Source organism: Nelumbo lutea, chromosome 1 (genome assembly GCF_056320005.1).
Source record: "Nelumbo lutea isolate HS-2025 chromosome 1, American lotus-T2T, whole genome shotgun sequence".
Classification (NCBI taxonomy): domain Eukaryota; kingdom Viridiplantae; phylum Streptophyta; class Magnoliopsida; order Proteales; family Nelumbonaceae; genus Nelumbo; species Nelumbo lutea.
The window spans coordinates 75432905-75458485 of record NC_142684.1 but is presented as its reverse complement, the minus strand read 5'-3'; the positions used below and the strand labels follow the sequence as shown (position 1 = coordinate 75458485).

At 39.1% G+C, this 25581-nt stretch overlaps 1 protein-coding gene across 5 annotated transcripts in view; it reads left to right on the top strand.

Moving 5' to 3' along the window:
- The window catches only part of UBP5 (ubiquitin-specific protease 5), a 60474-nt gene extending 41819 nt beyond the window's left edge, over nt 1–18655 (top strand). For all 5 annotated transcript variants that reach the window (XM_088964691.1, XM_088964689.1, XM_088964688.1 and 2 more), the window contains exons 8-14: nt 4131–4271; nt 4446–4616; nt 8076–8333; nt 8426–8571; nt 16478–17050; nt 17428–17701; nt 18271–18655. In XM_088964691.1, coding sequence (XP_088820817.1) covers nt 4131–4271; nt 4446–4616; nt 8076–8333; nt 8426–8571; nt 16478–17050; nt 17428–17701; nt 18271–18453 — 1746 coding nt within the window. In that variant the 3' untranslated portion in view covers nt 18454–18655. The remainder of the gene's footprint in view (nt 1–4130; nt 4272–4445; nt 4617–8075; nt 8334–8425; nt 8572–16477; nt 17051–17427; nt 17702–18270) is intronic.
- Nucleotides 18656–25581: the final 6926 nt, after the last annotated feature.

Sequence of the window (25581 nt, the reverse complement as noted above, 5' to 3'; positions counted from 1 at the left end):
TCAATTTCTTCATCATTAAATGGCCCCTGACTTGAGTGTTCTTGCTGTGGGATTGTGGAGACATTATGGGCCTGTTGAACTGCTTTCGAAACTCCTCGATTTCCCCATTCCTTGCTGGATGTGGGAGGTTTCCCATGAAGTTTCTAGCAGCGATCTTTTGTGTGTTTGGGCTTCTTGCAATAGGTGCACCAGAGGTTAGCGTTGAGTCACGGGTGGTTGTCACGAGCCAAGTTGTGATTGTTCTCTCCCTTTGAACCACTGTAATTTCCTCCCCTTGCCACCATGGCTGAGCCTTCGGGATCTTTAGGCTCAAGCATGATTCCACAACGACTTTCCTCAGCTCTGACAAAGGCTATGACTTCATCGGTTTGGACGGGAGCACTTGTTACAGTCATGTCGGACATTGTTAATGGAGGAAGAATAAGGCCATCAGGAAAGGAGAATAAAGAAGGGAAGAACTGGCCAGAATAAAGGAGAATAAAGAAATACTTCTGGTTACAGATCAACACTGAAGACCAGAAAAACACGAAGAGAAAAAACTGGCAATGAAGGCCGAAAAAAAATTCTCAAGGTTGGCAAACCTAGAGCTTTGATACCATGTTTGAAATGGTAGAAAACTGATCTACTTCATTCCATTGCCAATCGACATATTTATACAGTAAGCTGCTGCAATAAATAGAAAAAAACTTTCTAAGTCAATCCCTATAATTAAGGGACTAACCTTTTTAATCCCCATATTTAAGGGATTATATTTTTCCACAATCCTAGGAATACATATTCACATAATTCTATTTTTACACAATTACCAAATATAAATGCTAACTACCAAATATACATCTACACCAGTAATCCCACGTTTTCCAACAGAGAGGTTTGAGGGAACCAAAAGTGGGATTGGCAAATGAACTTTTTTCTCTTCTCAGCTTAGTTTTTTTTGGACCAATCTTGTCCTAATAGTAGAATTTGGACTGAAACCTCTTTAGGTTATTTCTCTTGTTCTTTCTTTTTCAATGCTCTGGTGCTCTCTACTAACCTAGGCACCTCCTTTCCTGTTAAATAAGTCTGGAGTGCTCCGGTACCCCCAAAAGTAAGGGCTTTTTGTTGGGAAGTGGTTCTCCAAAAAATTAATACCTTGAAGTGCTTCAAAGAAAAATACCAAATTGGTGCTTGTCTCCATAGGTCTGTAGCCTTTGTTTGTGGAACAGTGAGATGGTGAATCACCTATTAATATCTTGTCCTTTTGTTGCTCTTATATGGGATTGGTTCTCTTCTCCCTATGATTGCAGGCGGAATCCTCCCTCAAGTGTAATGGATCTCTTTTTTGTTTTTTTGATAAATGTGTAATTGATCTCTTTGATCCTAGCTTCCTCTGACAACCAAAGAAAAAGGGAAGGGTGATGCGGAGAGTAATGAGGGCAGCTGTTCTGTGGGCAGTTTGGGAAGAGAGAAACAACAGGATTTTCCGAGGGAAAGAAAAATCAGCTCTTGAACTTATAGAAGGGATCACCATCAATGCCATAAATTGGCTGAAAACTCTAGACTTGTTCAAGGATGTCTCTGTAGATGACCTGACTAGAGGTTGGAGTATAATAGCAGGGTCTTCTGCTTCATCCTCTACCGTACAAGCAGTTTGGTCCCCTCCTCTTACAGTGTATTGTGAAACTAAACTTTGATGGCATCTCTGTTGGAAACCCTGGACCATCTGGAATTGGGGGTGTGTTTAGAGATGTGGGAGGCAGAATCCTGGCTATGTATTCTGGTCCAATAGGATTGGGAGACTCGCTTAGAGCAGAAGTAATGGCCCTCATCCAAGGGCTCAGATTGGCTAAGCAATTGGGCATTCAACAGCTAGAAGTGGAGGGAGACTCAAAGTTAGTGGTAGTATGATTGCAAACAAATAGTTTCGGAATGTGGTCCCTCAAACAACCTATAAGCGAATTACTGAGCCTCACAAGGGAGCTGGGTGCACATGTTATTTGGACTAAGAGGTCAGCAAATGCTTTAGCTGACATCCTAGTAAAGCATGGAGTGAATCGGGTGCCTTTGTTTTGGTCTGTGTTGTAGTTTGTTTTTAATTAGGGGTCACCTTGTATTTCTGTAGGTGGCAGTAGTATTTCTGTTTTTAATCTAATGAAAGTTACCGTTTCCTATAAAAGAAGTGTGAGAATGCAGGTTTGAGCCTGAGAGCAGCCACTTCATGCTACAAAATACTGAAGTTAGGTCCATATCCCCCCCCAACCCCCAGATAGCCAGGACCAACATTGCTTCATATGGAGATGATTCCATCATTATTGATAAGATGTTCAGGACTCAATAGGGTATTCATAAAAAAGTGGATCTCAATAAGGTGATTGAGAAAGATGTAGAGGTAACAAGGGGATTTGTTTTGTTTCTTTGGGAGGAATATTTTTGCAAGCCTACAGATTCTGAGTCCAATGAGGAGGTTGGAGAGATTTTAAATGAGATTTCATAGTTGGAGGGTCATAAAGTTTTATTGGGTTGGTCGATGGTGTTGAGAAGCATTTGAATGTGCAAGGATGGTGATAATTGAATATAGGGATACATATGTTTTTTTGCAATTAATGCTGCTGATGATTAATGATCAATGGTAGATTTCTTGATGTCACTTGGGTAGGGGAGGGGGTTTTATTGGGGCGACAGCTGTACTTTCATATCTTTGTCTATTTGGTGGGGAGAGGAGTGATTGCTCAGGGGTGTTTAAGTTGGGTGCTCTTCTGGATCTCATTGCCTTAGTGATATCTGATCACCTGAAATTGTATTTTGTCCCTTTTCTTCCTTTCTAATTTAATTCTTACTATCAAACAACATTCGTTAATAGCCCATTACCAGGGGGTCATGGTCTTCTTTCTCAGGCTGAAAATTTTCTTATCTTGGATGTCAAGGCCTGCAACTTCAACAGTTGATCCATTGGTTGAAGTCAGAAAAAAGTGGTTGGGGGATACAAGGGGCATTCGTATGATTGGCTGGTCATCTCTAACATTTCCTCCTTATTTCTTTTTTTAATCACTTTGAGTGTCTTTTCCTCATTGGATGTGATCCTTTTCTTGTACTTAATATTTTTCTTAATACATCCTTTTCTCTTTTTTTAATCAGTAACTGAAAAATTTTATTAATCGTATCAGTAATACAGTATATTGCAACATAAAACACAAAGATATATAAATATACAATGGAGCTAGTTGTGCTGCTCCCCCTCTGCCCCTAATAGAGCCCCATATACTGTTTCTGATTTAGTGCAATGGATAATCAATCACTCCACACTAAAGCCTATCTCTAATACCTTCATGGACTAGGAAATTAGTGAGTATTTAACAGATGAGGAATGGAGCCGAGGCCTTCATCCAGAGTTGTTATTGTTTATCTTGCTTCCCTTATTTGATGTCTGAGCCTCCATGGTCCAGCCACCTCATCTCCAAGACATTATGACTTTAAATCACCTTCTATGATAATACATCTTTCTTTTTGTTATCCATCCACACACCATTAAAAAAAAAAAGAAAAACAGTTAACCAAATGGTGATGTTTTAGGAACTGATAAGGTTGACTACGGCATAACCAGAGTCCAGAAACCATGTGAATAATGAACAGAACATTAATACAGTGACTATTAAGAAAAAAAAGAACTAGTAATGCTGTGCTGACTATTTCAAGTCGACAGACTAGCTCTTAGGGTCTGTGTGGTTTGCTGTCGGAATCGGAATGGTCTATTCCCATAGTCTGTTTGGTTCAGACAGGAATGGGAATGGAAATGGAAATCAGCAAGAATGGGATTTCATTCCCAAGGGAGGAGCAGGGAATGGCCATTCTCTCAAATGGTGGATTGCCATTCCAGCAGGAATGGGAATGGGGTTCTGATTCTGCTCAACCAAACAGTTGGAATCAGAATAGCCCATTCCGGTTCCGATTCCAGATCCCCATTCCTGCGACCCAAATGGGGCCTTAGTCTTGTTTTCTTAAAGTTGATTATTTCTTATCATTCAATATGGGGTAAGAGAAGAAGACATCGTCAACTAAAGGTCTATTGCAATGTGATGCAGTCAGTAGTTTATGTGCTAAATATTCCACCTCTATATTTATCATTCTACTAAGTTGAACTTGTAATTTTGTAGGGTGAGCTAGCTTTAGCATTTGGTGAGTTACTTAGAAAACTATGGGCTCCTGGGCGCACTCCAATTGCTCCTCGTCCATTTAAAGCGAAGCTGGCTCGGTTTGCACCCCAATTCAGTGGATATAATCAACATGATTCCCAGGTGAATGCTTCTCATCTTGTTAAATTCAGCTTCTTAAGAATATATTACATGCAATGCAGTTTATAACTATCAAAAAAAAAAAAGAATGTTAAATGCACTTTCCTTTGTACATTTTCTTGATTGTTAAGTTACTTTATAAATTATGAATATAATATTTTTAGTTATATTCCTTAGGAGCTGTTGGCCTTTCTTCTTGATGGACTTCATGAAGATCTGAATCGTGTTAAGCACAAACCTTACATTAAATCAAGAGATGCAGATGGCCGTCCTGATGAAGAAGTTGCTGATGAGTACTGGGCAAACCACATTGCTCGAAATGATTCTATAATTGTTGATGTGTGCCAAGTGAGTATAATGCACATTTTGATCTACCATATCAAATGATTTAAGTACATATTCCTTTTGAAATCCATGCCTTTGGATTAAAATGTAGTCTTAATGGAACCATGGAAGCGAGCATATTGTGCTTATACATGGATGATCTCCGTCCTAAAATTGTAATTCTTTTAGTAGTTACATGGTAGCTGCATTACCACATAATTTGGATGCTGCAGGCCTTCAGTCAAGATTTTTTTTTGGATAGATAAGGTAGGAATTTATTAATATCAATAGATGCATTACAAACAGCCCTTGGAGATGTGCGAGCTACGACCTCTCCTTAATAGGAAAATAAACAGACAGAAAAATAAACCACAAATGAAGAAAACAAATCACAATTCAGCCCAGTACAACTGATCCCTATCTGCCCCTTGTTTGGCTAAGTAATTAGACATAGTATTAGCTGATCTCCCCATCCTTTGTAATCTCACATTCATGTTTCTTGTTAACAACTTGAACTTCTTGATTTCATTCTGTAGCACCAAGTTCTCCACTCTTAGCTCATTTGCAAGCTGGGTTCCTTTTACTGCAGCGAGTAATTCAGCCCTTATTGAATTTCCTACTCCCACAAGACCCTAGAATAATGCCATAACAATACCATCATTATCTCTAAGGACCCCTCCAGTTCCAGAGGTGCCTGGATTTCCTTGACTTCTCCTATCAAAGTTCAGCTTCAAGTAACCTTCAGGAGGGGGATTCCAAATCAAATTTAACCTGTCAAGAATTATTGAATTCTGAATTTTGAATTTTACATAGTGTTTGAGAGGTGCATAAGACAGTAAGAGAAGAAATGCAGGTTTTAGATTCCCCCGATTTCTTCCCAGTCTCTCTTTAAAAGATTACTCCTATATCCTTGAATTCTTATATGACTATATTTCAATCCAAAATTAATGACCAAATGTGTCACTGCTAATCGTTGGATGGGGTATCCTTTAAGAGATCCTTTTCCCAAGCCCCCACAATAACTACAAAGTTAATTATCCTCTGGAAAAATGTGTCATTTCTTATCAAATGAAGTTGTGGCCAAGCTAGCATTACCTCGTGGACCATTAAAGGATACCAAGGATGCATAGCCTGAAGTTTAAATAGAGAAGCCCCATATACTCAACTATTGCAGATATAGGTACAAATTCCTGCATGGAAGTGACCTCAACGAAGAATTCTTGACAACTGATAAAGAGACTCCTCTCGGAAAGTGGTGAGGGGAGAAAGGATCAATATTGGGAGTAGGAACTGGTCAATGAACTGAGGGGTGAAAGTAGAGGGCAATTGAGTTTTGGTAACATCTTGGTGAAGAGAACCATTTTGGAGAAATAACTCTGGAGATATCTACTGAAATCTCATATATTTGATATTTAGTTCCAAATTAAGAATGGACCATTTCCTAGGTTGTGACTCCTCTATCGCAAGGTTGAAAAATTTTAGCATTTGAAGCTTTGCCCTCCTTGGTGAGATATTTTCCATAAGGAAGATCTTCCTTATTAGAGAACACGGGGAGAACTGGAAAGATGGGATTTTTTTTATGAAACTTAAGGAAACGTTAAAAATAATTTAGAAAGCTAAGTGCTATAATATGATAACAATGACAAGTGTAGGGGGAAACTACCTGCTGATGGGAAGATACGATGCACTGAGCCACTGACATCCAGATTAATTTTGTTGCATCAAAGTGAAAGTAGGCCAGTTCAAATAATATAACCAAACACCTCAAGTGTTAATGCAGAATTGAGTAAAAAGAAATAACTATATTAGTTTAGATTATTATTACGTTGCAATTGCTAAGTATCTATATGTCAAACTATTGAAACCATGACATGATTAGATTACTTAAAGAATTGGCAAAGTAAAGAAAGCCTAAATAACCATGATTTTGGCACCCTATTGGATGTACCCTTTCTCATGATACATTAGTGGGATCAAGTAAAATAGAAATGGGTAGTATCCACATCACATCATTAACATAATTTATTGGGTAAACAAAAATTGACTGGATCAAAATGGCTGTTGTTTGTACTGTATGGCCTAAGAATGGCAAGGAAAGCGTACCAATCATTGCTGTTCATTAGATCAGAATGAAGCTTTTAGAAAAAATTACAGTAGAAGATTTTTGCTAAGAAGCTGGATTATGATAGCAGTCCTCCCATCTCACATCATTGCATTGGGCTTCTCTATCAGAAAGTGGAGTCAAATTTACACTTTGATGGCCTAGCAAGGGAACTCAATGCCTTGTTCACATGGATCAGGAGAACTGCAAATGGGATGGCTGATTCTCTAGCCAAACAGGGAGTTCAAAGCCAACAGCTTTTCTGGGATTTATTGTAACAATTTCTCGTGCAATGTCTGTTTCTATTTGCTGTAATTTTGTATCTAATTCTCTTAATTGAATAAAATTCTCATTTTTCTAATTAAAAAAAAAAAAACTTTGATGGATGTAGTATAGGTAGCCCAGGAGAATCCAGAATAGGAGGTGCCTCTAGAGATCACAATGGGAGAATTATAGCATTGTTTTCTGGGCCCATAGGGGTAGGAAATTCAATCAGCACTGAGCTATTAGCAGTATTGCATGGCCTAAGAATGGCAAGGACCTTAAGCTTGAGGAAATTGTGGTAAAGGAGGAATCAAAGGTGATTCTGGTGCAAAGGCCCTTGGCAATATTGGTATTACTTGAAGGAGCTGAGAACCTTGGTTGTTGAAGTGAAGACAAGCTTTACTTGGCATAGATCAACAAATGTGCTAGCTGATGCAATGTCTAGGCAAGAGGTGAACATGGCAGAGATGTTCTGGGGCCATTTGATGCAAGAAACGAAGTCTAGGTTGAGGAAGGAAAATGCCTCAATAGGGTGATTGACACTTACTTCTTGGGTGAAGCTCGTCATTCTGTATATACTCATTCCTTTAACATAATTAACAAAATTCTCAGTTGCCAATCAAAGAAAAATTTTGCTGTTTGTACTGCCCTCATGACTACATGGATGGTTTGTTGCTTTTCTTTTCGTTTCTTTTCTTGAGAATATGCAAAGTATGCATTAAGAAAGAAAAAAAAAACAATAAAGAGAGCGTACAAGCCAGAAAGCTCAATTTGAGCTGAAACGCTTGGGGCCCATAGACGCAACTGTGCTGGACATCAACACACCCATCCCAAATGAGACAGCAAGCACACACACAGACAAGTGAAAGATGAACTAGGAGTGTGGTTTCCATGTATTGTCCTCTTACTACGAGGCTCTTTTTCTTCTGCAATGTGTTTTTGGAATCTTGCAGTGCTGGTGAATGTTGAAACTATTGATCTTTATTATTTAGCTCTTTTATTTTTTCTGTTTTCCTTTTTTGGCTACTAGATATTGGATACCATCATGCCAATTCGTGATGACAGAACTTCGAACTCGTCCGTGAATTTATGTATCTGAGTGGTCCAAAATTTGGCAGGGTCAGTACAAATCGACTCTGGTTTGCCCAGTATGTGGCAAAGTTTCCGTGACTTTTGATCCCTTCATGTACCTTTCGTTGCCACTCCAGTCCACCACTACTCGGACCATGACTGTCACAGTTTTTACTAGTGATGGAAGTGCACTTCCAATACCATGTACTGTGACAGTTCCAAAGCAGGGCCGTTGTAGGGATCTAATTCAAGCAGTTAGCAGTGCCTGTTCCTTGAAAAATGGAGAGAAGCTATTGCTTGCAGAGGTTTGTAGCAGTTAAACATTCTTGTTCTTTTGTGGAAGAGATGATATGTATATCTTACTTGGGCAGTTTGTTTGAATGTTATGTCCTTACAGGTACGTGGCCACTTAGTCAATCGGTTCTTGGAGGATCCTTTAATGTCATTGTCCACCATAAAAGATGATGACCATCTTGCTGCATATAAGATGCCGAAATTTGTTAAGAACACGGTATTTCTCCAGTTGATACACCGCCGAGAACAGTGAGTATAGTTTGTTCCATATCTTTTTTGTTTCTTTTTTCCCTTTCGAGTAGTTGATTTGAATCTTATTTTTTTATTAGTCAAAGGAAATTCATTAAAAGAACAAGGAGGGAAAAGTATATGAGGATTATAGAGGCATTGTGGCCCAAGCACCACGTAGAAGACAACTCCAAAAAACACAACATTGAAAAACAATTACCATACTATCTAGTAAACTCCTCTCAGAAGTCTATGAGGATTATAGTCGCCGATACTTTTAGTAGACTCCTCTCAGAAGCAGATAGAGCCGGATCTCTAAGAGGGTGGAGAAAAGTAGAGATAGAGTTTTAGTAACCCATATCCAATTTGCAGATGACATAATAATCTTTTGTGAAGGTTGTAATTTGATGGAGATAAGGAATCTGAAGGATTTAATAATTCACTTTGAGAGGGCCTCAAATTTAAAAGTAAATTTTGAGAAGAGTTGTGTTGTGGGAGTTCATTTGAATAGAGAGGAGATGGAGTCTATAGCAGCCTTGCTAGAATGCACCTGCTCTCAGTGGCCTCTATCCTACCTAGGACTTCCATTAGGTGCAAATCCAAAGGAAAGTAGGTTCTAGAACCCGGTGGTGGAAAAATTCAAAAAAAGATTGGCAGCTTGGAAGAGAAACTATATTTCAAAGGGTTGTAGGGTTACTTTGATTAAAGCAACTTTAGCCAACTTGCCTTTATACTTCCTGTCAGTCTTTAGAATTCCTAAAAGGGAGGCAAAGAGGTTGGAAAAACTGATGAGGGATTTCTTATGGGAACCTGGGGAAGAGAAAAAATATCACTTGATTAGGTGGGAGGTGGTGTGTCGGAGCAAGGAAGAAGGAGGCATAGGATTAGGGAATGTGGTGAGTCAGAATGAGGCTCTTTTAGGTAAGTGGCTTTGGAGGTGGCCCCTGGAGAGGGAGAGGTTGTGGCACGAAGTAGTGAAAAGTATCCATGGCTGTTTTGATTCGGGTTGGGATGTGGGGGTATCCCAAAGGGCTTTGCTCACAACACCTTGGAAGGCTATCTCTAGCATTCTCCCTAAATTTCTCAGTTCCGTAAGGTACGATGCTTGCTTTGGAAACTCCATTCTTTTTTGGGAAGATACTTGGGTGAGCACTCAACCCCTAAAAGACCATTTCCCTTCTCTCTATTCCATCTTCCTCTTTAAAAAGAAACCAATTTCTCGGTTCCTTCCCCCCCCCCCCCCCCCCGGTTTTCCCTTTGGCTTTAAATTGGGATTTTGGGTTTCGAAGAGGGTTAAGGGATGGAGAATTTCTTTGTGTTTCAGAGCTGTTGTTGCTTCTAAATTCGGTGTGTTTGGACCCCCTAACCCGGATAAAAAAAAGTCTAGTCCCTAACCCCTATTGGCTCATTCACTTGTGCTTCTTTCTTTAAAGTCCTTTGCTCCAACCCCTCCTCTCAGGTCTACCCCATTAAAGAGGTTTTGTCAAGACCAATTCCCCCCCCCCCCCCCAAAATAGCTGTGTTCTATTGGGAGCCTATTATGGTAAGATCAATACTGTGGAAAACTTGCAAAAGAAGAAATCTTTTATGTGTTTGTCCCCTAATTGGTGCTTTCTGTGTAAAGTGAAGGGTGAGGACTGTAACCATTTGCTGATATCATGCTCCTTTGCTGCCAATATTTGGAACTGCGTTGTTTCATTATTTGGGTGTAGGTGGAATTTGCCCTCTAAAGTAAAGTTGTTGTTCACTCCGGCTGCTCTTGGGAGATTGACAAAAAGAGGGAAGTTAATGTGGAAATGTATTAGAGCTGCTACGTTGTGGACTGTATGGGAGGAGAGAAATGCTAGAATATTTCAAGAATAGGAAAGAAGTCTTGGTGAAATCAAGGAATGCCTATTGACAAGGACTATCTCATGGTTAAAATCTTCACACTTGTTGGCAGATTACTCCTTTGACGACTTGGGGAGAAATTGGGCTGCAGTGGCTGCTACAGTCTCCACCAAGATCAAATCACAAGTTGAATGGAATCCCCCACCGGATGGTGTGGTAAAATTGAATTTTGATGGAAGCTGCCAAGGTAACCCAAGGTCATCCAGAACCGGTGGGATTCTGAGAGACAAAGACAGTAATATGTTGTCTCTATTTTCAGGACCAGTGGGTGAAGGTGATTCAGTAAGGGCAGAGCTACTAGCCGCGGTACAAGGTATACAGATGGCTAGTCAAATTGGAGTGAACAATCTGTTAGTAGAAGGGGATTCCAAGGTAGTAGTAGGCTGGCTGATTAGTCCAGAAACAGCTTGTTGGGGCTACAGGGATCTGTTAAAGAAAGTTAAGTGGATGACAAGGAATATGACTGTCAGGTTTCAGAGGGTCATAAGATCAGCAAATGCAATGGCTGATTCTCTGGCCAAGCAAGGGGTGTCAAGGGGAGATCTGTTATGGGCTACTTTGTAATTGTGTCTCAGGCTTGGGCAGTTTTGGTGTATATGGTTCAGTCCGGGGGGGGAGGGGGGTAACATCTCGTGCATCCTTCTAGGCTGATTGTATTTTTGTTATTTGAATTAATAAAACTACTCTCATTTATCGAAAAAAAAAATACTACACTATCTACATGAGCCAGATACATCTCATCTCCCAAAAGATCTTCAGCTCATAAGCACCCAAAAGACAACTGTACACAAACCAGGACCTACACTAATCTTGATATCAAAAACAGAGTAAGAGGCCCATCATTCCAAGAGATTTATCTAGTTACAGATTCTATCCACCAACAAACTGACTGACCCATCCTAACTAAAGCACTTCACCCATACCTGACCTACTGCAATAGACAAAAAGCCTGAGAAAACCAAAATCCAGCCTCTTTATTCATCTAAATCCTCACAGAGATTATCTTCAGGATAACATTTTACATCTACACCTGAAGAAGCAGAATTATCAATGTGATTTCTTGATTATAATTTGACAAATGCTCTTCTAGCAAATTCCTTTCCACCCACAAGGAAAAGTTCCAAGCTCTTACTGACTTGAACTTCCTTCTCAATCACCCTTCATAACTCCACCTCACTCTTTGCTTGAGGAGTTCCTTCCTTTTGTGCAATGAGATCATCATCAGAAATATGCTTTCTTTCCTCAAAATTATTCTTGGTAACATCTCCACCACCTTGGCAGCTTATGAATTCAGCACTTAGGAGCTTTAGGGGCCATTTGATAACTGCTGAAAAAACTTGCCTGAATATGTTGATTTTCTATGTTTCGATGAAGCTTATACATTTTTTTTTTGGAGATTATAGAAAATTAATAGTGAAAGATGGTTGACCTAGGAATTGCTCTAGGATTCATGGTTTTTATCAATGCTTTAAAAGGCATAGGAGGCGTATGCCTGGAGTTACTCCCAAAACGCCCTGAGGCGTATGCCAGAGGCACTGACACCTCTGAGGTGTACGCCTTATGCACTTTTTTCGTCAGGCGTGCTAGAGGTGTATGCCTCATGCACACCTCATATAAAACAAAGCCCCTTCGTCTGAGGGGCTTCGTTTGATTTATCATCCTTTTCCTCTTCTTCCTCCTTCCTCTGCCTTCCTCCTTCCTCCTGACCCCCCTCCTCTTAAGGAGGCTTATGCGTCCTTGTGTTCGGGAGGTTTATGCCTTTTACGTTCTGAAGTACCCCTCACGCTTCTAGGTAGTGGAATGCCTCGCGTCACGCCTCCGCATTTTAAAACATTGGTTTTTATTCAAGAAAACCCATCTCCTAGGTGACTAGGCAAAAATTAATAGTGAAAGATGAATTTTATTAGAAAAGCCATCACCTAGACTCGCCTCGATGCCTTGAAAATTATTCTCCAAGGGTCCACTATCTTTTTTTGACAATTAAGAAATACAAAGATAGTTTAACTTGTGGAGCGATTAGTTCACATGGTTACAACACTTTCTTCTGACCGTCTGATAAACACATGTTATCAACCAAATGAAAAACCAAATCACCTAGTGAGTGCTTGCGTGGGTGATTTGGTTTTGATGTGTTCATATGGTCACAATATTTACTTGCAACCCTCTAGTGAAACACACGAATGTTATTAATCAAACGAAAGACCTAATTATCTAGTGAGTGCATCTTTCTATTGCTACCCAAGTGACATACTAAAAACCTGCTAACATATGAAAAAATTAGAGATTGCCACTAGGGTCTTTTACCTTACTATGACAATTTAGAAGTACTAGGGTGACCTAACATGTTAAACAATGAATTCACACAACCACAACACTTTCATGCTACCCTCCAATGAAGCATGCCTTACTGTCAATCAAATGAAAAACCAAGTCACTGAATGAGTGCATGCCTAGGGACTCTAAAGTGGTAACTGGGTAGCTGAAAGAACTGGAGACAGTAGCTTGGTCTTTTAGGGGAGAGATGAGGAAATTCAGGTGGCTTACTTCTAATCTCACTGTGAGAGTTCAGTGGGAGAGGTGGTCGGCAACTGGGCTGGCTGACCTACTAGCTAAGCAAGGGGTGAACAGGGATCACTTATTCTGGGCTCAATTGTAATTTTACTTTGTATGTAAGGCAGAAGCTTGCGCCTTCTGGGAGAACTCTGTTTTTTGTAACTAATTGTCAGTGTGCTTTATACTTTAAACTTTATCTTAATAAAATTCTTCATTACTCATCAAAAAAAAAGAATGAATGCATGCCTAGGTGATATGGTCTTGATGAGTTCACATTGGTCAAAATACTTTCTTGCAACCCTACAATAAAACATAAACATGATAGCAATCAATCGAAAAATCAAATTACCAATGAATGCATGCTTCTTTCCTACCCCAAATGAGTGCATGCTTGTTGTTGCTACCCCAAACGATACATGAACTGCCTGCTATCACATGATAAAAATGGAGACTGCAAACGTTTTTTGCAAACCTCCAATAAAACGTAGACTTCTATCAATCAATTGAAGGACAAAATTACCCAATGAGTGCATGCTTGTTGTTGCTACCCCAAATGATACATGAACTACCTGCTATCATATGATAAAAAAGCAGACTGCTTCTAGGATCCGCTACCTTACTAGGAATATCAAAATACAAAGGTAGCCTAACATATGGACCAATGAGTTCACATAATCATAAAACTTTCTTGTAGCCTCTAAAAAAACCTAGACATTCTGTAAGTCAAATGGTAAATCAAATCACCCTTCACCCAGTGAGTGCATGCATAGTTTTCAAGGCACCAAGGCAAAGCTAGGCGATAGGAGAGCGCCTTGTCACCTAGTCGCCTAGCCGACATGTTTTTGAAATAAAAAAAATATAAATCCTAGGGTAGATGCCTTGGTTTCATAGTAATAAGTAGTGATCTTTAACTAATAATCATCATAATTCTCATGAAATAAGTATAAACCTCATATCAATAGATAAAAAGTGAACATATTTACGAGTAGAAAATAAGAAAAGAAAGAAACATACAAAACATGAGGGTTGAGCCCTTGTCTAGGAAGAAGAAGAAGAAATCCTATTGATTGTTCTTGTGTGTCAATTGGATAAAATCTTCAAGTTATTTTTTACTTATCAATTCAGGTTTTAAAGTCCCAAAGGGTTCAAGACTATGTCACTGACTTTTGTCTCGATTGAATCCAATCAAATAAGAAAATGACAAAAAGAAACTAGTATAAGAATAAAAATATTAATACTATAAACCCACAATATGAATAATTTAGTCTAATAATATCTATTGTACTACTATTAATAACATAAAATAAAAATAAAAATATTGTGTGGTGTTTTACATATAAATATGTGGGTGTTTGGGTGAGGCGACCCTCCTCCAAGAACACCTTATCACCTAGGCGTTGCCTTGACAGCTATGAATGCATGCCTGGGTGATCTGGTTTTCATGAGTTCACATAGTCACAACAATATCTTGTGACCATCCAACAAAACACAAACCTGCTGCCATCAATCAAATGAAAAACCGAATAACCCAATGAAGGCATGACTGCCATTGCTACACCAAATGATACAAGAACGATCCACTATCATATGATAATAGAGACTACCATACTACCTAAAGTTGACAACTAAGTAATACCATACCTTAACATATAGAGTGACACATAGGTGATAAGGTGCTCATGGAGGGTCGTGTTGCTTAATTGCCAATATTTTTATATGGTGCTCTTGGATAGTTTTATATTCTTAATTTTCTGAGATTATAATAATAAAACAGGCAAAAGTCAGTGACATAGTCCTTTATTCTTCTTCTTCTTTCATCCTTTATTTTCTTTTCTTCTTTTCCTAAGACAAAAATAGATGCTCAGCCCCTGTATTTTCTGAAATTTCTTTTCTTTCTTCCATTTTCTTTATGAATATTGGTTTTCTATGTTTTAAATAAAATATATACATTTTTTTATGAAGATTATATACAATAATAATGAGAAATAGCTGCTGCTTGCGATGGAACCTAGGAAATTACCCTGTGATTAATGGTTTTTATTCAAAAACGTCCCATCACCTAGGTGATGTCTAAGTGCCTGCCTAGGCAAGTAGGTGATAAGGTGCCCCCATCACCTTGAAAACTATGATCATAAAAGACTATAGAGCTGAACTTGAATCATAATACCCTGCAGGAATATGTAATCATTCACAAATCCTTATATCTTGACAATGAAAGATCCAACTGCTAGTTCTGCTCCTAATGCTTGATTTTTTTTTTCTTTTTCAAAGACAATACCTGAAAAATGAATCCTAAACAACACAAAGAGTTTTGTTAACTCAAGTTAACTATAACAAAGAAACTTCTATTATTAAATAGAGATAAAGAAATGATATTGAGATGATCCAACACGAAATGAACACAGACAGATTAACTTTGGTTTTATTGTGCTTCGTGACAACTTCAAACATATTAGCATTTCTGCCCTCCTTTCTCAACCAAGAGGCAAAATGAGAACTCTAATGGCCCCTTGATGCTTATGGACCTTTCCAGTGTGTTTTTCATGTTTTAGCAGGAGAAGAAAAGCATGTGGATAATGAAATATTTTAAGCATCAGTAGGGGGAGTTTTTCGAAACCATCAAGGAGTAGTGATGGCCTTGTTTTCAGGACCAATTGGATTTGGTGACTCGATTCAAGCTGAATCAAAAGCACTATTGCAAGCTTGCTGAAAAATTAGGGGCAAGGGAGTTGGAAATTGAAGGAGACTCCCTTCTGATCATAACATGGGCAAAGCAAATTGAATCAGCACTTTGGAAACTCAGATTCACTTTTAGACAGATTGACCAACTTGCAAAGAAATTTAACTCTACTTTCAAATGGGTTAAAAAGGAAGCTAATGGGTTAGCGAATGTGTTGGCCAAACAGGGAGCTGATAGGCCATCCTTATTTTGGGCATTGTTGTAACTTAATTTCAAAGTTAAATAAATGAATTTCTTTGCTGATAAAAAAAAAAGCATTGGTCAATCACCTGTCTTCAACTGCTATCAAATGGCCCCTTAGTAGACATCAAATCTCCACCAGCCTTCCCATCTGTATCTAATGATTATGAAACTTTAAAAATGACTGAACTATGATTTGATAAATCATACTCTTAGGCTGGACCTCATAGACAACATGTGAAATGACCAAAATAATTCTATCAGAAAATAGAAAAAGAGACGAGAAATTTCAAAATTTCCAATATTACTTTGTTGCTCCATTATTTTTTGGTAGCCCAAGCACTCTTTGGCTCAATTGGAGGGTCTGTTCTGATGAGTGATGGCTCAGCATGCATACCAATTGTTATGTTAAAGAGGCACAAATCACCATGTGGGAACCAGTTCATGATGTATTTTCTTGAAAACAAAATGTAGTTCCTCTTGTTGGAGTAGGTATAGCCATATAGTTATTGTGTATTCAGTTTTAATACTGATTCTTTCTTTTCTTCTCTAACCTTTAAGCAGGGATGGTAATAGTACCCACACAGGCTGGAAGCCTTATGGTACCCCTCTTGTTGCACCTATCTCACGTGATGATGTTATCACAAAAGGTGATATACAAACAATAGTTCACACCATGCTCTCTCCCATGCTAAGAATTGAGAGTCTACAGTCTTCAGATCATCCTGATACAAGTATCTCAGCAGCAGCATCACATGCATCTCGTGAAGTTAGTTCTGGTGAAGCATGCACAGATTCCACTGTATCAGACTCCATAGACAAGGATGAGAGTAGTTCTAAAATTGTTGTGACATCAAAACTTCCACTGCAGCTGGTTGATGAAAATAATGCATGTATTGATCTGTCAACAGGAGAAGAAAAAACAATCAGACTTTCCTCATCTTCAACATCAATTTTGATTTTTATTGATTGGTCACAGAAGCATTTGGAGAAGTATGATACCCATTATTTGGAGAATTTACCAGAAATTTTTAAGTATGGGCCAGCAACTAAGAAAGCCCGTACTGAACCTCTTTCTTTGTACACCTGCTTGGAAGCTTTTTTGCGTGAAGAACCTTTGGTGCCTGAAGATATGTGGTTAGTCCCTCTCGCTCTTTCCATGTACACAAATATTTTCTGCTGTGCCATTCTTATGTAATGGTTTCTTTATGGTTATGTAGTCTGTATGGCACGAGAATGAGCTTCTTGAGCATTGACTAGAGAAGTTATGATGGCAGGATTCGTCTATAATGAGTCTGTATGTGAAGGAGCTGAATTACATTATAGCTGAATCCTGTCATTATAGCCTACTCCCTAGGCTTGATTATTGGCCAGAGAATTGGCTGCTGATCTTGTAACCTATCTGAATAAGATGTTCACTCTGGATGTCAAAGATCTAACTCCTCTAATGAGATTTTATGCACTTCATCTTCAATCATTGAAAGCAATTAAATACATCTGTTATTGTTCTAAAGGTACTGTCCACAATGCAAAGAGCGGCGCCAAGCAAGCAAGAAGTTGGATCTATGGAGACTTCCTGAAGTGTTAGTCATCCATTTAAAGCGATTCTCCTACAGTAGGTCAATGAAGCATAAGCTGGAGACCTTTGTAAACTTCCCCATTCATGACCTAGACTTGACAAATTATGTAGCCAACAAGAACAGCTCGAAGCGCCAACTTTATGAGCTCTATGCTTTGAGTAACCACTATGGTGGCATGGGAAGCGGGCACTACACAGCACATATCAAGGTGAGTGGAAAATCTAAATATGCTTATACTTTTTTCAAGGGTCAAACTTATGTTTCAGATTCTCTCTCTCTCTCTCTCTCTCTCTCTCTCTCTCTTTTCTCTTTCTGCAGGAGAAAAAAGATATTTAGATGTATAGCTGTAATGTATCCCTATTGATCTGGATCATTCTATTGATTGTGCACACATGGGAGGCTGGAATAGTATTGGCCTTCTAAAGGATGGATGCTTTTGAGGCTCATAATTGATCAATCATTTCAAGCAGGGCAGCATGTGTAATTTGCACATATATGCAACTCTTGGGTCATAACCCATCCACGGAGCTGATTGAAACGCTAACCTAGAAATCTGCACTGCTGCAGTTTTGGTTTGTAGCTTATCAAGAAATGAGTCATTGAATGCATAGTCAGTTTTAGTCCTTCATAGTTTCATTATGTTAAAAGGTGGTCCAAGTGTGAGTTCTAACTTCTAAGTAGAGGTGGAGAGTGAACATCTTATTATAGTAATTATATGGGAAGTTTTCTTGTTTTAACATTTGTTCCTAACATTGTGATTTTGTCAACAATGTGCAGCTTCTAGATGAGAATAGATGGTATAACTTCGACGACAGCCATATTTCGCCCATAAGTGAGGAGGATGTTAAGTCAGCTGCAGCGTATGTACTTTTCTATAGAAGGGTGAAAACTGAAGATGCCACTGTAAGCAATGGAGCACAATCCTGTGCAGGACCCAATAACATATCATCTCAGAAGTAGACTACGGAAAGGGAGGTAAAACTTTAATATTTTAGCATTAGATGTATATAATTTATTTATTGAAGGGGAAAAGGTATTGTCCAATAGCAAGTGAAAACGTTTGCCATTCTCCCATGTATTACTTTCTGTTGTTTGAAGCGCCTTGTATTACTTTTAACAAGTGAAAAATCTTCTGGGTGAAATGAACCTTCATTCTGCACCAGATATTCTTATTTTTTTGTTGTTAATATTTAGTCCAAGGATAAATTGTAATGGGGATTTATTATATGGACCTAAAGATCAGGATAGGGTAAGATTATGAGATTACCTGCTATTCCATGCAACGAATTCAATCAAAGCACTAAAACAGGCTGGATGCAACGGAATTTTCGCAATCTGATTTTAGCCAGATATACTTTCGACCAAGCAACGAAGGACATCGTATCCCAGTTGGCGCAGCTTTGGCTTCTGGAATCAGCTCATTTCGGTTTGTCGTTGTTAGTGAGATGTACTCATCTTGAATGATGATGGAATCTTCACAAATACAAGCGTTTTTGTTTCTCTGGTTTTTGAAAACTACTCATCAGTAAAAAAAAAAGTGGTGTTCTTGGTTGGTTGGTTGTATTTTTTTAGACAAACTACAAATCTTATTTAGATTGATTCACTAAATTAACCTTATGTCCCTATATGCTATATCAAGAGTTGTTTTCCAATTGGCATTTCATGCCCAAGAAGAGGAAAACAGACAGCTTTTATAGATAGATGTAAAAGAAGATAGAAATAACTCAAATGCTCTGAAAGGAGCCTTATAGCGGGCCCACCATTTTACGACTCAGATTGTAAATCAATGTTTTTGAACCGGACCGTCGGACCATTTGGCTCAGAAACCCTTCAAGCAACCGGTTCTGTTTCACCCCTAACCCGTTCCTGGGTAAAAAACCGTTACCTGGACAATCAAACTGTCGATTTGTTTGACTCAGACAGCGGTTCTGACCCAAGAACTCTCTTCTTTGTCAGAAAACATACGAACTCAGATCTGAGTTCGTGTCTCAGTTGTCTCAGATCCGAAAGAAGAAGATCTGAGAACTCAGATCTCAGATCTGTGTATGTTGCCGCTGCCTCGCCGTCACCATTATCGTCGCCAGTGAGCATCGAACCACCCTCCTCTTCCTTCTTCTTCCCTCCTTCCCTCCTCCCTTCCTTCCTTTCCTTTCTCTTCTTTTCTTTTTTCATTTCTCTTTTCTTTCTTTCTTTTTTCTTTTTTTCTTTCTCAGTCGACAACATCTCCTCTCCTTTCTCAAATCTTATAACTCATATAAAATAGTTGCCCTAATATGCAAACAGTCTGAACTGTTCGACTTGGAAATCGGTAGCTAGAACGGTTCCATTTTCAGGTCGGTTTTTATAACCATGTTGTAAAGAACAACAATTCTTGTTCTTTGATCTTTGCACCAGAATTACCATCTACCCAATTTTATGAAAGTTGTTTGTAATTGTGGATGTTTTTGACCATTTGTTCGTTTCTTCTTTTTCCCATCTTGAATTAGTTGGCTCTCACCAATCCTTTAAATACATCAATAATATTAAATCAAAGGTTTCTTTTTATGAATAATTATGTCTAAGAAATTGGGGCATATAACTATATAAGTAGGATTGTCAATGGACCGGGTTTGGGTTGGACCCCATTCAAATCAAAATCAATTTGAATAGGTTGGATGGACCAGTAAGACATTGAATTGGATCAGTCTAGATTTAATGGTTCAAAATATTTATTAGATTGGACCTGATCCAACTGTAATGGATTTATATTGGATTGGGTCGGATTGACAAATATCTGGTCCATTAACAAAGATAAGAGTATGGGTGTCAATGGACCAAGTTTGGGTTGGACCCATGTAAATTAAAACCAATTTGAACAAATAGGACAGTCCAGACATTGAATTGGACCAATGCAGAATTGTCCAAAGTATTCATCAGATTGGAATGGACCTAGCCCATTTTTAATGGACTCATATTGGTCGGGTTAGGTTGGACTATTATCCGGTCCATTGGCAGCCCTAGATGAAATATCAGGCAGTGACCTTTTTTTTTTTTTTTTGATAAGAAGCAAGAAATCAATAATAGAAAGAAGAAGAGGCTACACACAGCGAGGGGTAGCACATCCCCAAATGTTAGCACAAGAAATACATTTTAAAGAGAGGAAAAGAAGCAAGAGAAGAAATGTTGGAATGAGCACAATTTGCAAGACAATCAGCAACCCAATTCCCTTCCTGATAAGTGTGCTTGTATTCAATAACGCCATCCATCCTCTCGGTCAAAGTCCTACAATCTTCAATGATCCTTCTCAGTCTCCATGGAGGGTCCACTTGGTTCTTCAAACTGTTAATAATTAACTTGGAAGCACCCTCCATGATGATGGATTTTCCGTTGAAATCCAGAATCTGGCAAAAGTGGTTTCTGGCCATGCAAGCAATGGTGCATCAATTGTTAAGGCACGAGCTTCAAAGTTTATTTTGATAGTATTTGTTAAGCAAGAGCAAGTGAAGAGAGGAGAGGAGAAGAGAGAAGAGAGGTGAGTCGTGTGACTAAAAGCCCTCTTGAACTTGGGACGCGAAAGATTGATTTTATTATTTATACTAGTACAGTCGAACAATATAAACATAGGAGAAATTCCAACAATACACTTATGGTACTAAACCTGAATACATAAACAATTGTCAACACTCTCCCTCAAATTGGAGCATAGATATCAATCATGCCCAACTTGTCACAAAGATCATGATGTCTGGAAAGGTTTAAACCCTTTGTAAAGATGTCAACAAGCTGATTCTCAGAAGTGACATAGGGGGTACATACTTCGCCTGTGATAACTTTCTCTCTGATAAAATGCTTGTCAACTTCGATGTGCTTTGTTCTATCATGTAGCACCAGATTGGTAGCAATGCTTATAGCTGCTTTGTTATCACAAAATAGAGTTATAGGTTTGGGCACTAGGAAACCCAACTCCCCCAACAAATTCTTTATCCACATGCCTTCAGTGACCCCGTGGGCCATAGCACAATATTCAGCTTCAGCACTGGATCTAGCCACCACATTTTGCTTTTTACTCCTCCATGTAACAAGATTCCCTCCTATAAATGTGCAGTAGCCACTGGCAGACTTTCTATCACTTTGGGATCCAGTCCAATCTGCATCTGTATAAACTTTAACTTTCAAATGTTCGTGCTTTTGAAATAACAAACCAGTACCCGAATACTTCTTTAGATATCGGAGGATTCTCTCTACTGCTTCAAGATGAGAAGACCTAGGAGTATGCATGAACTCACTGAGGACACCAATAGCATATGCAATGTCTGGGCGAGTCATAGGAGTTTATAACAATCTCCCTACAAGCCTCTGAAACTGTTTCACATCCTTGAGAGATTCACCATAGTTGTCACCTAATTTATGGTTGGGGTCAATGGGAGAGTCAACTGGCTTCACCCCCATCTTCCCAGTGTCCTAAAGTAAATCTAGGACATATTTCCTTTGAGAAATGAAGATACCATTCTTTGATTGGGCCACTTCAATTCCAAGGAAGTATCTGGCAGGTCTTAGATCCTTCACTTCAAACTGAGTCGCAAGAAAAAGTTTCAATTTCTGAATTTCATCCTCCCAATCACCAGTAACAATTATGTCATCCACATATACAATTAGAGCAACAATTTTACCTTCTCCTTTTTTCACAAACAGTGTGTGATCTGATTGACATTGCTTGTATCCTTTCTGCTGAACTACCACACGGATTTTGCTGAACCAAGCTCTTGGTGATTGTTTCAGCCCATATAAGGACTTCTTCAACTTACACACTTTTTGTTCATTGCTAGAAAACCAGGAGGTTGAATCATGTACACTTCCTCTTCAAGGTCACCATTCAAGAATGCATTCTTGATGTCCAGCTGGTGTAAAACCCAATCCAGATTAGCCGCAAGAGAGAAAATGACTCTAATGGAATTAATCTTGGCAACGGGGGCAAAAGTTTTTGCATAATCAACTCCATACACTTGAGTAAATCCCTTTCCCACTAAGCGAGCTTTATACCTTTCCACTGTTCCATCAGCCTTATGCTTGACTGTGAACACCCATTTACATCCAACTGGAACCTTTCCCTTAAGAAGATCAACAAGTTCCCGTGTGCCATTTTTGTGAAGGGCATTAATTTCTTCCCTCATGGCATTTGTCCATTCAAAAACTGAAAGTGCTTCTGCCACATTCTTAGGGATAGGGACACTATCAATAGAGGTAAGGAAAGCACGGAATGAGGGTGAAATGTTCTCATAGGAGACAAAGTTGGAAATGGGATGTTTAGTGGTGCACAATCCAACACCCTTCCTGTGAGCAATAGGACGGTCAAGATCATTAGCAGTAGAGGAATCATTTTAAATAGATTCAATAACATCATTGGGAGCCAAAAAACCTGAGTGAGTATGATCCTCCCCGGAGGAGTCTGGTGGCACTGGAGGTATAACTTCTAGATTCTCTACAGCTCTTGATGTTGATTGGCCTTTGTGACGACGAGAAAAAACATGAAAATGTGGAGGGTCAGGGAGAGAGGGAAGTTGAACCAGTTTTTCCTCATACCTACACTCCCTCTGAGGATAAACATGATAGAAAGGCTCATCTTCGAAGAAAGAAACATCTATGGAGACATAGAATTTACGAGAAATATGATCAAAACAACAGTATCCCTTTTGAGTGAAGGAGTAACCAAGAAATATGCAAAGGATAGCACGATAATCCAATTTCCCACGGGTGGGAGACAAATTTTGGACAAAACACCGGCAACCAAAGACATGAGGAAGAATAGAAAGAAGGGGAGCCTTAGGAAAGAGAAGTTGATGTGGGGCTTTGTACTCTAACCGACGAGAGGGCATACAGTTTATAAGGTAAGTGGAACAAAGAACAACTTCAAGCCAAAATCGTTTGGGAGTATTCATATGAAGTAGTAAACCCCGAGCCACTTCAAGGAGATGTCAGTTCTTCCGTTCGGCCACACCATTTTGTTGTGGTGTGCGGGCACAAGAGCTGCAGTGAAGGGAACCATGCGAAGCAAAAAATTCCATGAGGTCACTATGAAAAAATTCTTTTGCATTGTCTGATTGAAAATTTTGGATTTCAGTTTGAAATTGAGTGAAGACCATCCACTCGAAATCTTGAATGATTTTTGGTACTTCTTCCCTAGTTCGCATCGGGTATACCCAAGTATATCTAGAATAATCATCAATGAGGGTAATGAAATACTTGTAGCCACTCTCAGATGGTAATGTAATAGGGCCCCACACATCAGAATGAACAATGTGAAATGGAGATTCAGATTTACTATTTCTTTGAAGAAAATGAGTTCTACAATGCTTACTCAACTGACACGTTTGACAAGAAAAACCAGAAACAGATATTGACTTAAACAGTTCTAGGAATACAACTTTCAAAGACTCAAAAGACAAATGACCAAGACCATAATGCCATAAATAGACTTTTTTCTTACAGGACTGACTCATAGACTCTGTAACATGAAGACCAGCCTTATTCTCCAGCATGTAAAGTCCATCAGCCATACGACCCCTACCAATCGTCCTCCCCGAGGCCAGATCCTGAATCACACAATGAGAAGGGAAAAAAGTCACTGAGCAATTCAAGGAATTAGTAACACTACTAATAGAGAACAAATTAATGGAAAAATTAGGAACATGAAGAACATCAGAAAGGGTAAGGCCAAGAGGAAGAGAGAGAGTTCCTTGACCAGTTATGGAAGAGTATAATCCATCAGCTAGTCTCACATTGTCTCTTCTAGAAAGAGGGCGATAGATTTGAAAGTAAGAGGGCATACCAATCATATGTTTTGATGCTCCAGAGTCAATGATCCATGGAGAGTCAGGGGTGTGAGAAGCAACATGGAAAGCAGTGGCAGGGTTACCTGACGTGGATGCAAATGAGGTTGAGGGAGGAGCATCCATCTGACGAATTGCTCTACCATAGAGCTCTAAATGGTCACGGAAGGAATTCATAATTTCCTCCCTTGGGTCAGGTTCAGTGAGATGTGTCTGAGTCACAGTAGAAATGGGGGGGTTGATTCTCCCGAGTAGCCATGTTGGCCATGTGATGTTTCTTTGTATTTTGTTGTCCGTACTTCTTATTCACCTCTGAACATTGCTTCTTAGTCAGATCTTGAGCCCATTTTGGTTTCCTATGAAGATCCCAACATGTATCTTTAGTGTGTCGGGGTTTTTGGCAATGAGTGCACCACAATTTTTCCTTATCTTCTGTTTTTTCTAGAGATCTTTTCGGGAAGTTCCCACACTAGTAGATACACCCCCTTTTGCAACCAACACAACATCATCCCCACCAGGGCTGTTCATCAAATTTCTCATGCTTTCTTCAGACTGTACAAGAGAATAGACTTTTTGAACAGATGGGAGATCCTTAGAGTTGAGAATCTGAACCCTGATAGATTCATACATAGGGTTCATACCATGTAAGAATGCAAACACCCTTTGTTGGGAGACAAGCTGTTTGTACTTCTTAGCATCCTCATCACACTTCCAATCCACACTTTGGTAGTGATCCAACTCCTTCTAGACAGATGTTAAGTCAGAGTAATATACTGATAAACACCTCTCCCCCTGTCTATAAGTAGAATATGTTGCCTGCAGTTGATAAATTTTGGCATAGTATCGCAATTCTGAATATGTAGACTTTGCTTGTTCTCAGATTTCATTCGCAGTTTCAGCCCACATGAAATTCTTCATGATTTGAGGTTGCATGGAAATCAAGAGCCAGGACATAACAATACTGTTCTCCTGATTCCATCTATCATATTCAGCACTCCCGGAGGATGGTTCTTTTATCCTCCCATTAATATAGCCTATCTTCCCCCTTGTAGTGATGTATAATTTGATCCCTCTTGACCACTCCAAGTAATTTAAACCATCAAGAGGGACAATAGCCATAGGAAAGGATATGTCACCCCCACCCATTCCATTCAACATTAAGGAAACTCCAGATGTGGCTGAATCTTCATTGCCCATGATATCTGAATAAAAAAAATGAAACAACCAAAAAGGTATATCCATACAAGGTTATTTCAAAGATAGGTCCTTCTAACCACTGGTT